Source organism: Leuciscus leuciscus, assembly GCF_965113295.1.
Source record: "Leuciscus leuciscus genome assembly, chromosome: 19".
NCBI classification, from domain to species: domain Eukaryota; kingdom Metazoa; phylum Chordata; class Actinopteri; order Cypriniformes; family Leuciscidae; genus Leuciscus; species Leuciscus leuciscus.
In genome coordinates this window covers 16,290,072-16,306,732 of record NC_138743.1, presented here as the reverse complement: position 1 = coordinate 16,306,732, position 16,661 = coordinate 16,290,072, and the positions used below count along the sequence as shown (strand labels likewise).

Sequence of the window (16,661 nt, the reverse complement as noted above, 5' to 3'; positions counted from 1 at the left end):
GCCTAGACACAACCACAACGCATCCCTGGAGTGTCAGCAGAGATTGTGTCAACTAGACTCTCCCCTGTGAAGGCCTCATCGACACGACAGCCATCGGCACTGATCCTCAACAAACCCGTCTCCATACCAACGGGATGACTCTGATTATAATCCAGATGGAACTGGATAATATTCTGATTGTTCCAAACCAATCTGACTTCTGACCTATAATGATGCCTGAATCATAATCACACACTGTTCGTTCATTGGCCAGAGGAGAACTGCCCCCCCCCCGACTGAGCCTGGGTTCTCTCAAGGTTTTTTTCTCCATTTTGCCACCTGATGGAGTTTTGGTTCCTTGCCACTGTCACATTTTCCCACCTTTGTTGCCATTGGCTTGGCTTGCTTAGTTGGGGACATTAAATTTAACATTTAATTTAATATTCAACAATAATATTGATCTGCCTGCATTGACACTATTATAAAAGAACTGAACTGAGCTGGACGACGACATCACGGTTTACTCCAGCGCAGCTAACATGAGCTTGATGATTAGTTAAGTGTTTATGTTTATCTTTTTTCTCTGAAATGTGTCACTTTGGTTTCCAGTGGCATTGAATATGTTGTAATTTTTACATTAAAGGAGCAAAAGTTCTGATATGGTTGATCTTTGTTCAAATGAAACGGCACAGGAATTCAAAGATTAGCTTACTCCTTTTGCAGCAAATTTATAAAGCAAAACATTTAACGGACAAAAAACACATCTTTATAAAAGCCATCAATTGAAACCAGCGCATGTGGAAAATAGAAACTCATGAGTAGACATGTGCCGGTATTCGGTAATGCGATAAATCGCGGTAATGAATATGCACGATATTGTTATCGCGGGCACTTCAAAATACCGTGAAAAATAATAGATCCGAATTTAGATTTTTAGAACGCGCATTATAGCTTATTTTCCATCAACCTTTAAACAAACTGCGCGAAACACGTGCGCACTCTGATGTAAACAATCGCCACGTGTATAAGCATGCGGCCGGTGCGCACTTCTAGTCTAATGTAAACAGTCCTCACATGGAGAAGCAGCATGGCGGAAGGAGGAACGCCGCCGCCTACAGTCTATGGCCGCCGCCGATCTATCCGGATCCATCCCGCTTCTAAAAGCAGAGCTGCCAACTCGACGCATTCAGCGCGAGACTCTTCACACGCTCACGCCACACATCCGTTTTCTCACGCAGAGAAAAATCGCAAAGAGGACACGAAGACCGTCAAACAAGACAGAGCAGGTTACTTTAAACTATTTAATGACCAGCAGCATGTTAGATGACTAAAACATATAGATAAAGAGGAGTATTTTGCTGAATATGTGCACTGCACTTTTTTACATATTTATTATATTTTTACTTGTGTCATTACATAATTGTTATTATAATGAAAACCGCATTATATTTGATTTAATTAGTTATTTGTAACCTTTAATAATACCAGTTGATAGGGCTCTATATGGTTACATAGCATTATGTGAGATATTTTTTTTCATGAGAAAAAAATAACATGTGGGCTATCTACTGTAGCCTTCCTAATATTTATCCAAAATAAGTCAATATTGAATCAAGATTTAAATCAAATCCCAAGTATTGAATTGAAATCGTTAAATTTGTGTTAAGCAATACAAACAGTAGCCTACCAGTCATTGTACCATGTAATCATTGTAACATGTTGTCACTAAACTTAATAAAATTCAGTTTAGTTACCAAATGTTTTGACAATCACAATTACACCTTGTGATGCAAGTTTTATTTTATTTTTTTACATCCCCCCAAATCCATCTGTTTCTCATGTGCAATTAAAATACCGTGATAATACCGTATACCGTGATAAAAGATCACTCAATTAATCGCAGCATGAAAATGTGATACCGGCACATGCCTACTCATGAGAGAGATCACTACCACTCTGTTGGGTTCACTCTGCGCCAGTGCATAAAGCCTGAATTTTCAAAAAAGGTTGCAATGGAGTCTTTAAGCAGTTAAAGCTGAATTAATTGTAGAAAATTGTGAAGATTAACATATACTGGACAAATAAGTATATGACAGATTCATTAAAACACTATGGGGGAAACAAATCTTACCATTTCAAGATCTACAACCCGATCCTGAAAAAAAAGAGAAACAGAAATTACTTTGACTGGACACAGGAAGTTTTGTTTCAGAGATTCCTAGCAGTTTCTAATCCACCAGTTAAAAGCAGCATCTGAGAAAATCTGAGGCCAAGTGTAATTACTGACTCTGTGTCCTATTGTCTTCCAGCATGCTGCTGGTTTCTTCTGAGCCCCATTAAGGGGATTGATTCATAATGGGTAGTTGATCCCAGTGGGTTTGGTTTGAAAGCATGCAGACAAGCAAGGGTCAGATGATGTTATTACATGTAGGACAGGACAACTGACGTGCATGCAGGATTACATAAAGGATAAGGTTGTAACCACTAACTACAGAGGAGATTGTGTGTGTGTGTGTGTGTGTGTGTGTGTGTGTGTGTGTGTGTGTGTGTGTGTGTGTGTGTGTGTGTGTGTGTGTGTGTGTGTGTGTGTGTGTGTGTGTGTGTGTGTGTGTGTGTGTGTGTGTGTGTGTGTGTGTGTGTGTGTTAGATTTAAGGGGTAGGGTTAGGGGAAAGAATATACATTTTGTACAGTATAAAAATCATTATGTCTATAGAAAGTCCACATGAAACATGAAACGCGCACACACACACACACACACACACACACACGTGTGCATGTATATCTAAGAGTGCAACATTCATACAAACTCCTTTACACTGACCTGAAGATTTCTCATCTCTTCTTCTTTCTTCTGGCTATTTTCAAGAAGACCTGGAAAACCATTTTAATCAGCATTGATATTGAAAAAGAGTCATCAAATGAATCATTCACACACTCCAAACGTATGTGACTTTTTCTTCCATGGAACACAGGAGAATATTTGATGAATTTATGTTGCTAATTGATTTTATTAATAATATTTACAGTAAAAACTGAAAAATACTAAAACAATACAAAAATATTAATTTACTTGAATTTACTATTAAGACTTCACATTAAGTTTAGTTTTAATACCTTTTTTATGTGCAAATATGCAAAAAATGTATTATCCATTATTTAGATGTATTTCTATAAGTTAATTTTATCTCACATTCAGACATTCTCTGAAAGCAAGTCTTATCAAACACATATTTGTTCAAGTAAATTATATTTTAAGATTTTTTTTATTTTAAAACAAGACTAAAACAATTAAGAACAAGTTTTTTTTCTACAGTGTGACATGACTGTCTTAAAACCCGTTGTAAAAAAAAAAAGCATGTTATGCTAATTATGCATGATCTATTCAGACCACGATTTCAAGTGTGATATTACTTTATAGTATAAATGAGAGGCTAGTAACTTACATTTTAGACCACTTTCTTTATACACTTTTGCTCCACAAATGGAAATAATTCCAAAATAGTTCCAGTGATACAATGGCCATGTCTCTTTTGAAAAGTAAATACTTCTTTATAGAACTCTATAGAGCCTGGACTCAAGGATTCAGAAGAGGATTCCAGAGATATGAACTGAAACGCAAATATCTGGACCATTCAAACAGTGAAAAACTCGGGCAATAGGGCTGCACGATATTGGAAAAAACGTACTCGGTTACTAACGTAACCTCGGTTCTCTCTAGAGAGGGAACGAGTACTTGCGTAATATCTTACGCTAGGGGAAAACCTCTTTTCCTCGAGATATTGAAGCCAAAAATTATCCTTAATTTTGCAATAATGTAAAACGCATTGCAGCAGCGTGCAGACATGGGCGAGACAGCTCGCGCGCCCATTGGCTGCTCTGCGGCAACTGCACCAGCCTATCGATAGAGGCCCCTCATGACGTCAGAACCAATGAGGGTGCTTCGCGCCCACTACGTCATGTCCCGCCGAAAGCGGGTGGGGCTGGGGCTATAAATACGGCCCAGAGAGGCTGGTTTGGTCAGTTTTTTCATCGCTGAATCGAATCAGAACATGACGCATGCATGGCAAGATACGCAAGTACTCGTTCCCTCTCTAGAGAGAACCGAGGTTACGTTAGTAACCGAGTACGTTCTCTTACGAGAGGTTCTCTCGTACTTGCGTAATATCTTACGCTAGGGGAACACAGTGTAAAACGCCGTGCGTGCTTGAGATATAACACTAAAGTCCCAAGGGCAGGTGCCCGGGGCTCATACAGTGCCTAATCACAAGGGACTCGCAGAGAATCCGGGAAGAGGGGCTAGAATAGCATCATTCCTGTAATATAGAGCTCTAATAAGAGCAGATTATATCAAGTATTCCACACAGCCAGGGCGAACTCGGCCTGGACTGATAAATATGGGGGACTTACGCACTGCCCACAGAAGTATACAGACGATCAGGGATCGACGCTCTAGCAGTTTCAGCATCCTGAGCCGATAGCATCGGGCAGGCAATACTGAAAAATTATACCGAGAGCAACTTAGCTTGTAAAGCGGGAACCTCGAGGTTATAAAACCTTATAAATGTAGACGGGGAGGCCCAGCCCGCCGCCATACAGATATCTTGCAAGGCAATCCCACTAGACCAAGCCCACGACGAGGCCATGCCTCTCGTGGAGTGCGCTTTGACACCTAACGGGCATTGCAGGCCCTTGGATGTGTAAGCTAGCGCTATAGCATCAACTATCCGTCTGGATAAACTCTGTTTTGACGCAGCTAGTCCCTTAGAACGTCCGCTGAACAAAACAAAGAGCTGCTCCGTCTGTCTGAAAACAGATGAGAGAGACACATAGGCTCTTAACGCCCTGACCGGGCAAAGGAAGCCTATGTCCCCTTCCTCTTCAGATACCAGCAGGGCCGACAGGGAGATCACCTGTGCCCTAAACATTGTATTGAGGGATTTAGGAACATATCCGTGCTTTGGTTTGAGTATGACTCTCAGGTCATGAGGCCCAAACTCCATACACGTCGCGCTCACTGAGAGCGCTTGCAAGTCCCCTATGCGCTTCACTGAAGCGAGAGCCAGAAGAAACACTGTTTTGAGAGACAAGAGTTTCAGGTCTATTGACTGTATTGGCTCGAATGGGGCACCTTTCATGGCTTCCAGAACCGTGGAAAGGTCCCAAAAGGGAACCGAGGGAGGTCTGGGAGGATTCAGCCTCTTAGCTCCTCTAAGGAAGCGAATGACCAGATTGTTCCTTCCTAATGACTGGCCAAGCGGTGGTTCAGCGAACGCTGCTATGGCCGCCACATAAACTTTGAGCGTGGATGGGGCTCTGCCCTTATCCAGAAGCTCTTGTAAAAAGGAAAGAACCTCCGGCACCCCACAGTGTGAGGGTGAAGTGCCACGCGCTGTACACCAGCTAGTGAACACAGACCATTTTGAGGCATAGAGCCACCTCGTAGATGGAGCTCTAGCCTGTGTGATCGTGTTTAACACTCCTGCTGGGAGGTTAACGGGTACCCGTTGATGGCCCACACATGTAGGGACCAAAGCTCCGGGCAAGGATGCCAGATCGAGCCGTTTGCCTTCGAGAGGAGATCCCTCCTCACCGGTATCGGCCACGGGGCGGTACTCGTCAGCTGCATCAGGACTGGAAACCAGGCTTGGTTCGTCCATAATGGGGCGACGAGTAGCACTGGGCATCCGTTTTTCCTGATTTGCTCTAACACCTGGGGTAGGAGCATGACAGGGGGAAACGCATAGAGCGGGCAGCGGGGCCAGACGTGGGCCAGCGCATCCCTGCTCTTGGAGAAAAATTCCCGACAGTGAGCGTTCTCTTGAGACGCAAATAGGTCTATTTCGCTCTGCCAAATGTCCTCCATAGCAGTTTGACTGTCTGTGGGTGTAAAGACCATTCTCCTACCGGAAGATTGTTTCTGGACAGTCTGTCTGGTCCCACATTCAGGTGGCCGGGCACATGTGCTGCTCTGAGCGAGCGCAGATTGTGCTGAGCCCAGACCAGGAGGCGTTCCGTCAGCCTGTGAAGGGTTCTGGATCTGATACCTCCTTGGTGATTTATATAAGCCACCACTGACATGTTGTCCGAACGGACCAGGACGTGGTGTCCTCTTATTTGGGGACAAAAACGCGTCAGCGCGTTATCTACTGCCAACATTTCGAGGCAGTTTATGTGCAGAAGCTTCTCCCGTTCTGACCATTGGCCGAAGAACGGTCTGCCCTCGAGCAGCGCTCCCCATCCCGAGGTGGATGCGTCTGTAGACACCAACCTCACACTCGGGGAAGTCCCCAGGCTTACACCTGATCGGTACCAGTCGTTTGCTTTCCAAGGTTTCAGAGCTGCGATGCATTTCTGATTGACCTTGAGACGAAGCAGACCGGAAGCCCACGCTCGGCGCGGCACTCGCGCTTTCAGCCAGAACTGTAGCGGGCGCATGCGAAGCAAGCCCAGCTGAAGTACTGATGATGCTGAGGCCATGAGACCGAGAGCGAATGCATGTTGGTTTCGTTTTACAGAAACCTTGAGACATGCAGAACGTAGTGTTTGTGGGCACTGGGCAGTGGGCACATTTACCACATTTAATGCGCAATCGATCTGGGTCGATTTCATGTGCGCGAGCCCTGTGTGACGGGCTGTGTTTCTGTGTAGGAATGAGCACTGGGCAGTGGGCATTTTGTCTACACTCATAACACCATCGGCCGTGGCCGGAACACCAGAAAATACACTCTTATGGGATTTATCTGGGTAGCCGTAAAGGCGGCGTTTGTGTGCAGGCAAGCGGGCTGTGTCGCCGACTTGTTTACTGCAGAATACACTGGAACAGTCGCATTTACTGGAACTGAACGAGCGAGAAGTTGCCATAGAAACAGAGAGCGTCAACATGCTGGCGTTTGTTTGCAGGCGTGCGTGTATTACAACAGGCTCGTCCACTGCAATATTGACATTTCCAGAGAAATGTGTGAGAATGGAGGTCGGTCCAGCCGCAGCTGGACTAGGAACACTCTCTTTTCTCCTTTCGCCAGTGACGCACGGAAACCATAGAAACGGTGCTTGGGTGCAGGCGAGCGGGTTGTACAACGCGCTCGTTGGCTGCAAAATACACATCTGCAGTCGCCTTTTCAGGGAACTGACAGAGCGAGCATTGACGGCATAATTTTATCTGCCGGTAGACCCGGGATCGAACACGGGTCTCTCGCGCGAAAGCCTGAGAATCTGCCACTGGGCCACAGGGGAAGACACATAGGCATTCAGTTAGCGCGAGTATTATCAGAGAGCGTCAACATGCTGGCGTTTGTTTGCAGGCGTGCATGTATTACAACAGGCTCGCTCACTGCAGTATTGACATTTCCAGTCGTCTGAACTTCAGAGGGGAATGAGAAATGTGTGAGAAATGGAATTCGGCCCGGCCGCAGCGGGACATAAAACACTCTTTTCTCCTTTCGCCAGTGACGCACGGGAACCATAGAAACGGTGTTTGGGTGCAGGCGAGCGGGTTGTACAACGCGCTCGTTGGCTGCAAAATGCACATCTGCAGTCGCCTTTCAGGGAACTGACAGAGCGAAGCATTGGAGGCATAATTTATCTGCCGCTAGACCGGGATTCGAACACCGGTCTCTCGTGCGAAAAACCAAAGATTCCGCCACTGAGCCACAGGGGGGAACACAAAGGCTTTCAATGCACGAGCATATAAGAGCGTCAACATGTTTTCTTCGGCGTTTGCTTGCAGGCGTGCGTGTATTATAACAGGCTCGTTTGCTGCAATATTTATATTTCCAGTCGCCTGATCAGGGAACTGAGGAATGTGTGAGAAATTCAGGTCAGTCCAGCCTCGGCGGGACTATAAACACTCTTTTCTCCTTTCGCCGGTGAGAGACGCGTGAATGGGGCGCAGGGGCAGGGTAGCTTTCTTGTACGTAAAGAAAAACTAACCCCGACCGTCCACTTCCAGCCTCCCCTGTGAACGGCGCAGTTTGCGCGGCTCGAACAGAGGGAGAGAGAAAGCTAGCCCCGTGACCGTCCGCTCCTGACATCCCCTGTGAACGGCGCGGTTTGCGCGGCTCTTGGGCGGAGGAGCAGTCTCGGAGAAGGATGCCAGGTGAGTCCTCAGAGTCACCATAGGCAGTAACTAGCTCGCAGTCAGGGCAGTCGCCGTCAGCGAGCGCGAGAGCTGCGTGTCCTCAGGAAAGGGGCGTATTGAAAAAGACGCCCGGCTCTTTTAGTGCAATGAGAGTGTGTGTCGCGGCGGCGAACACACACATACACAAAACTCAGTAGCAGAGAAAAGGATATGTACGCCGGAAAGCGTGAGCAGGAACGGCGACTGAAGGCGGCGAGTTGTCGACCAGCAGCTTCAGATGCAGCACTAATCCCGCTGAGTGCTTCTATCAGACGGCGCGGCTTCTTCCTCTCGGGATCCAGCGATGCGTGAGCTTCGCTGAAGAGATGAAAAACTGACCAAACCAGCCTCTCGGGGCCGTATTTATAGCCCCAGCCCCACCCGCTTTCGGCGGGACATGACGTAGTGGGCGCGAAGCACCCTCATTGGTTCTGACGTCATGAGGGGCCTCTATCGATAGGCTGGTGCAGTTGCCGCAGAGAAGCCAATGGGCGCGCGAGCTGTCTCGCCCATGTCTGCATGCTGCTGCAATGCGTTTTACATTATTGCAAAATTAAGGATAATTTTTGGCTTCAATATCTCGAGGAAAAGAGGTTTTCCCCTAGCGTAAGATATTACGCAAGTACGAGAGAACCTCTCGTAAGAGAACTGACATAGCAATATTTAGTAAACAAATGTGTTTTCTATAAAAAAAAAATAACAATGATCTATAAGCATTTTGGAGATTTTACAGATTTCTTTGCAAATTAATTATATTAAACTATTAAACAAATGTGAAGTTCTGTGCTTTTTTCCCCAAGTCAATCTATTGAACCCTTTACAGATATTTTAATCAATGAGACTTAAATGAGATATTTTAATCAATGAGACTTACCATGCAGTTCCTTCTGGTGGATAACATTAGTATTAAGACCCTCTATTGATCATCTACCAGTATCTAGTATCCATACCAGTATCCATTGATAGAAATGGATAATATTTTAAAGCACCCACATGAAAACAATTCTGGAAAGAGTCATGAATGAGGATTTGGGGAGAAACACGAGCGATTATTAGGGCATCTATTCTTTATTAAATTGGGAGTGCAGAACACAAGTGCGCAGTATCATCTTTTCCATATTGTTACAGGAGAATTTATTTTTAGAAAGAAATTAATCAGGAGGAACAGAATACACTGTCCTTTTGAAACATTTGAAATGTTTCAGTACTTTTGAGTCTAAGTTCCCTGAAACAGAAGTTGCCACCCATAATATAAAAAGCCATAGACTCGTTCAGAATAAGAGTCTTTGAAAAGATTTATTACAATTCTTTTAATAACGTATTGTCTGGGGCATCTTGGTGGACACTCAATTTCGTGTGAGGTGTAAAAACAGCCTAGGAAGGGTTCGAAAAAGTATTTGTTTAAAATAAATTTTTTTTTTGTGTGGAAATCACAACTGATTCGGGGGCACTGGAAGAATGAGAAGAGTGAACAATTTTGATTTTAACCATTAGGATTCAAACGTTGCTTATTACATTGCTTTTGTTGTTTGATTAACAGTTAATGAAAGTATTTTAGGCTGTTGTCACTTTAAGACTGAATGCACGGATTCAATATAATGATACGCATCCTTTTTCTTTCGCAATTGTTTACGTTCACATAAGCAATAAGCTATTGAGTTTATGTGGATACTCACAGAGACAGGCATTTTTGCAATTTTGCATGTATGTGTCCGTTCAAGCACAAACAGACGAGAAAGACAAAGGAATTCGGTGTTCTCTGTGTGTGTGCGCACAGAAAACAGTGTGTGAGTTCAGAATTGAGATCTCTTTCGTGTCTTCCTTTCAAATGGCTTAAAATCCCATGAATGTTTAAACTGAAAGGACCTAAAACTTTCCATCTATGAAAGTTTTAAACTTTGAAATAAACTTTGCCATAATCCGAAATCACGTGCATTTCAAACTGTGGTGCCTTGTCCGAACAGATCACGTATCAACTACGATCCCTATACTTGGCATTGCACATCCTGTCATGTGACTATCGCGCAAATGACTGCCAGTATAAAGTCAGCTAGTATAGTACAGCTTATGCAGTAGAATAATGGGATAAAATTTCACATTACTACCTGTGCTGAAGTGCCAGGCCCAATAAATTCTGATCTAGAAATCACTTTTCTCTAAGGTGAGTTAGTACCTCTCTTCTCTGATTGGATGTCTTTGAGGAGCCGATCCTGCTGGGTAATACGGTCCAGGAGGCTCTGCAGTTCTGAGTCTCTGCTTTGCTTCAGTGCTTTCATCTGCTCCTTGTGCTGCTGTAGTGTCCTCCTCAACCTCCTCTCACTGGATTCCCTCTCACGCACCTCCTCGCACAGCCACTGGAGCTTTGTCTGAACACACACACAGACAGACACATTAAATATACACATCTGGAACACAATAATATGTACAACTGCATTACAAGAAGAGTAACAACTTCTGAAATAGGAGTATGTCGCTGCAACTTCCTTATGATACATATGACTCATGATATAATAACTACTTGTCAAATGCCAGTTTAAGAATTTATGCTTATTAAGATTACTTGCTAGATTAATTCAACTGTATGAAATATGACCAACAACTATTATAAAGATAAAAATAATATTTTTAAGTATTATCAAATTAAACTGGAATTTTTTTAATGAATGAAAACTTTGTAGTAATGCACTAAATATTCATTACAACTCAACAAAATTCAATAAAAAATAACTTTACTGTAGCTTTCATATTTTCAATCAATGTTGGATGGCCAAGTCTGGCTTCCCAGCGCTACACAATTAGACAGGGTGTCTGATCGACATGTACAACAGCCAACCCCAGAATCATTGGCAGATTGAAAGAATTAATTGTGCTGTGTTATCCACCTTATTTTTCCACACAGATGTTTTCTGTGAATGTGTGCAACTTCCAATTTATTAGCCACTATAGGGAAATAATGAGAAGAATATTTCAAAGTAAACTGTAAAACTGTTTGCACTACAAACCAGTGTGTTTATAATTAAGACAATACATTAAAATAATATGGTAAGAAATAGCAGTTTGCAATATTAAGCAGCATAACGAGCTGTTTTGCACAGCTAAAAATAACTGGAAGTGAATGACACCGGAAGCCACAGACATTAAAATTACAAATGGCCGCAGCCTCACTTATCTGAAAAATAAGGTGGATAAGGGATAAAAACTATAACTAATGCTGAAACAAAATTAAAGCTACAATTTTACTCATTTTGCAAAGATACAAAGAAACAAGTTTTATAATTCTATTCACAGAACTATAACAACCCTGATGCACACAAATATTAATTAAATATTAAAATTAAATCACAAAATATTTATATTTAATCATAAATTAAAATGGATCTATAAAAATATATGATTGAACTCAGAGTAAGATTATATTCGCACAGCCGTACTCTGAAAAACCACAAACTGCCCACTAACATGACTTTAAAGACCCCATGAAATCAAGTTTTGTGGCTTTTAATTGGTGTGCATCAGTTTTGAAGTCATCTATATGCTATTAGTGTACTCTTAATGTTTGCAGCATTAACTTCTAGCAGCTGTACACAACAGTTACAAAACTTAGTTTTTCTCTGTATTAAAACGGACCAAAAATTGTCCATGGACTCTCTAGAATGAAAATGTCCCTCCATTTACTGACTAGCAATAGCAAGTAGCAAATAATGGTTCACAGCTATGATATACACTAAAGGATAAAGCAGGGCCTTTAATTACCTATCCTGTTTCAATAAAACACATCAAGACAGCAAGGAAAGAGTGCAGAGTGCCTGTCAAGCCATTTCACAGGGTCTTTAAATGTATTGATGTAATATATCAGACACACCACTACAAACAGAAAGCAACAACCATCTACACATGCATTTAAATGTGTTAAAATACACATTTTGGAAATTAAACCTGATAAAACATGAAATTAAGTCCATGAGAGCAGGAAGATGTTTCCGTCAGTCTATCTGAGACAGTAAAGAACAGCTGTGTTAAGATGCATGACATCAGCTAGAGAAATGATCATCGAAAGCTGGGCTCAACAATATACCTTAACCTCAGCAAGCCAGCGATGAGAATCCTTTTGCAGTCCTGGACTCTGGGTAATGGCCTACGACACAAAATACATACATGGCACGTTAACACTGTTTTGCTATACAAATTATGCATGCAAGTCTTAAAACTAGAAACTCCTGTATAATAAGGCACTATATAAAAGTGCACATTTCTAAGGAGGTTGAGAAGGAAAAATATTCTGAATTGTTCAGGGTGAGCTTTCTGATGCGTTCTGAGACGGTGACAGTCTACTGGAGGATCGTAAACCTCCCAGATCTTGGGCTCCATGGAAAAACCCCACCGCACAGATGAGATGAATCACTTACGAAACAAAAATGAGCGGATTTACAAATTTCACATTTAGAGCGATGATGTACGCCTCCAGAGCGAGCGATCACAGGAGGGGGCTCTGTCACCTTTAAAAAAAAGCAAGTGTGTGGAGGTGGATTGTGTTCCCCTGACAGCTCTCGCCTGTCACGATCAACAACGCTTGAACAACGCCATGCCGCTTTAAACTGCTGACACAAACACATTATGGGGAAGGAGGCCATTTTGTCACTTCTTTTTTCTTGAATCAAAGGAGGGTGCCGGCAGAGGATAAAAAGGTGTGAAGGATGCAGAGGAATGCTAAAGACTGGGATATAACATGGATGTTGACAGCTCGAGCTGAGAGCAGTCTACTTAAAGCTTTGAGAAACAAGTACAGACAACCTGCAAGAAGCAGGGAGTGACTTTACAACTCAGAGAGGAGACTTCTGTTCATGTCGGGGGAACACTTAGCACTATCAGAGATTATCTATTTATTAGGGGTCTAACTAGTCAACATTTGAAGTGGATCAGAACCTTTCATCAAAGTTATACATGAATTTTGAAGTTCTTGTCTTAGGACAACTTTAACTTTTTTGATCCACTTCAAATGTTGACAACTATAAAAACTGAAAAACTGATACTATCAAGGCGTACCGAACGCGCCCCGCCCCCTTGCTGACCCGGGCCAGCCGTGGCCCATTGTTGAGGTTGACCTCACTTTACCTTAAGTCACAAAACAAATTTTTCTTCCTTGACATTTGATTAAATAGTAATTAGGGGTGTAACGGTACACGTATGTAGTTTACAACATTGGCAGAGATAAAAAAATATTATCCTTAAGAAACTTTTAATTATAATTGAATTAATTTAAAGACAGTGATTTACAGAAAAAAGAATTGTGCCTCTGTTTAAAAAAAAAATATATATATGTTTAGCATTCTCCCCCCTGCTGTACCGAACCCTGACTTCAAAACCGTGGTACGTATCGAACCATCAGTTTTGTGCACGTGTACAAGTAAATCAGTCATTCACTTGTCCAAGTATAAAAGTTGCTTGTCTGGAATTTTTTTTTTGGTGTCAATATAATTTATTCTGAAGCAACATTCTCATCATTGTTCCATCAACTTTGACATATTAAAATCTGCATTTGTGATATTTATCCCAAGAGCATTTTTTTATCTTCATAAAAGGCTTTTCTTCCCCCTAATCTTATTAAATGTATGCTTCATCTTTCATTTTAAATTCTTAAAGTCCCTGTAAAGGCAATTCTAAAAAAAAATTCTAAACACATTAGAAATGTTAGAAATGTATTGCTAAAACACATTACAAAGACTGTGAACTGTGAAGTGCTGAATTGTGGAGTTAGACCGTTAAACAGTTTTTCTCCATTGCTGTGTTCCGGATTTTTTGGGCGGGGCTAAAACGGGGGCTCGATGACGCACTGAAGCCCCTGAGCTCCTGGACACGCCCCTACTTGATGACGCACTGGAGCCCCTGACGCTGGCCCCACCCCTAACAATATATAGAGCACATTCACATCAGTTTGCCGATCGCGAGTTACTGTTACTCAGTACTATTAGTGACTACAGCCTACAGTTTGCTAGCTAGCTATGCCTTCGTCACGGAAATGCGTACTACCTGGATGCGATCATGTACAAAACAGATCGGTGTCCTTATTTAAACTTCCGAAAAACGATCACATCAACAAGAGGTGGATTAATTTTGTGAAGAGCCACCTTGATGGAGAGCTGAGGATCACCGCCAAAACCCGCCTCTGTAGTGATAATTTTACACGGGATAGTTTTATAAACTTTCGTCGGAGACATCTGGGATTCACTGATAATCCGCTGTTACTGGTGAATGGGGCCGAGCCGACTATCTCCCGCCTCAGCCTTCATCCTCCCGTCGCGCCGACAACTGGTGCTATCGTCGGCAGTGCGTGTCCACATGAGTGTAAGTTGCCTTGTGTGTTTGCTTATGTTATAATTATATAAGGTAGTCCAGGCTTGAACATGTATGGCTTTGTAAAACTAATTAAGCTGCTAGGAGCATCCATTCCGGCTGTAGCGGTGAGGCGATGACAGCTTTCCCGCGAGTGGGCGTGGTTTCAGCGCAGCCAGTGGACATGCCCCCAGCGTTTGAGAGCAGAGACTACTGCTCATTTTTTCAAGATTTTGATAGCTTATTTTATGTACTTGCCGGCTTTTTTTATCATTCAAATTTGGCTGGGTGGCTAATAACACATTTTTCTGTGGTGTGACAAACTCAGAACACATACTTAATTTTGACTTTACAGGGACTTTAAATTAGATCAATAACTTAAAATAGAATAATAACACACTATAGGGCTGTTACTAAACAAATTAAATAATTTACACTGAAAAAATAGAACTGCATTAAATAATGTTATGAGATTGTTTAAAAAAAAAAAATTATACCAATAAGAAATTATAAAATGATACTTTTAAACATTAAACTAAAACGCAAGTAGGTGGTGGCAAGTGAACATATTAATGAGTGAGTCATTCGTTCAAACGGCCGATTCATTCAAGAATGAGGCAGTTGTTTATGAATTGGTCATTGAATCTTTGACTCAACCAATTTGTTCAAAACACTGAACCATTCAATAATAAAACAAGGTGTGTTGCTGTGAGATCCACTATGGTTCTGCTGTAATCTTAGTTTGGAACTATTTTCGCTGCTGAAATATAACAAAAAGAGTCAATATTACATCTAAAACATAAGTGACTTAATATTTAACTACTTGTTTATTGAACTGTTGTAGTAAATCAGTGTCACATTTTCAATCGTGATGGTATTCAGGAAGACAGCACTCGTGGTCGTGTGATGTTGCTTAACTGTATCATACGTTATAAATATAAAAACTCCACATTTTGAATTTTTTACGCAGTATGTTAACTGAGTTTTTTTTTTTTGTGCTCATTTGTTTTGATTTTGCGTGTTGTGCTCATTTGTTTCGATTTCTCCGCAGACTGCGAAGCCTCAACAGCACAACCTTGTTTATGTTAGTAAATGATATATTATATGTTAATGGCAACAATCGATCACCACTTACACTAAAACAAGGTTTGATTTGTAGCTCTATAAGTGATTTGTAGTCTTTAAGTAAAATAACTTATTGCTCAAGAGAAACACCAGTCAGTTAGAAACTCCCATTAAGTTAAGGGGCCTCGTGAGCATGGGAGTCATCAATGGCAGAGAACTACGGCACAGCTAACATCGTAAGTCGCAAGGCACATGCCAACATGCCATTTGTAGCATGTCAAGATTATAAGTCAATAAGTAATAAGTCAAGAAGTGAGGTCTTTACAAAAAGCAGTACATACTCTGACAGTACACAAATTTGAATGCAGCTTTTACAATAGTATAGCAAGTGTTTTCTGTAGTGTACTGTAGTTTGTGTGTGTGTGTGTGGGTACTTCAAGCTTGGCGGCTGAGTCTTTTGACAAGAACTTGCAGGCTGAGTCAATTTGAACTCCTACGGCATGGAGGATGGACTCCTGCTCCGTCTGGAGGCCTGTGACCCTGTCACGCAGCTCCGCCATGGTGCGCTGTGCAGTCTGCCACCTTTCCTCCTCCCGCTCTGCTAAATTCACCTACACAGGAGACATTAAGAAAACATCCGAGACACTGAGATATCGGTGCAGGCACAACACTGCCCAGCTATTGAGAAAAAGACAATAACGTGTCAGATCATAATGTGTTCAGTGTTATCAAACCTCGTATTGCAGTAGGCAAATAATTATACACATTGTGTAAAAGACAAAAAAAATTTTTTTTAAACTACATATTGGTATTGCAAGTAGGAATACTTGCACAAATATATGCACAAATACAAAAATAATCTGTATCATATTGGTTATGATCAGGGAAAATGTGGGTGAAAATCAACCGTGGCAAGTAACACTTATTAACTCGTTGGCCAATTTGGCAGGTTATGATCAATAAAATATATCCTCTTACCAGGAGCCTCCAACATTAGCAAAACTAAGCATAAAGAGGGTTGCGCCATATTTTGAAATTTGAATACATTGTTTTCTTTGAGTGTAATGGATGTCAATGGAGGAGAGGCTTTAATATGCTGTATCCAGTACGCTGACTGTAAGGAACTTTTTCTGACTTTGTAAGGAAACGGCTGATTTCTTAATGAATTGA

The 16,661-nt window shown here is 42.0% G+C and overlaps 1 protein-coding gene across 7 annotated transcripts in view; it reads right to left on the bottom strand.

Moving 5' to 3' along the window:
* Positions 1 to 16,661, bottom strand: part of cep128 (centrosomal protein 128) — a gene marked incomplete at its 3' end in the record, with an annotated part of 85,381 nt that overhangs the window by 27,116 nt on the left and 41,604 nt on the right. For 6 of the 7 annotated variants that reach the window (XR_014200411.1, XR_014200412.1, XR_014200413.1 and 3 more), the window contains exons 16-20: positions 15,926 to 16,102; positions 12,172 to 12,231; positions 10,270 to 10,462; positions 2,802 to 2,851; positions 2,111 to 2,134 (exon numbers count right to left, since the gene is read on the bottom strand). Coding sequence is in view for 3 of the 7 variants with exons in the window: in XM_082148460.1 (XP_082004586.1) it covers positions 2,111 to 2,134; positions 2,802 to 2,851; positions 10,270 to 10,462; positions 12,172 to 12,231; positions 15,926 to 16,102 (504 nt within the window). Of the gene's footprint in view, positions 1 to 2,110; positions 2,135 to 2,801; positions 2,852 to 10,269; positions 10,463 to 12,171; positions 12,232 to 13,685; positions 13,730 to 14,785; positions 16,103 to 16,661 lie in introns of those variants that run through there. The other variant, XR_014200414.1, reaches the window with a different exon arrangement.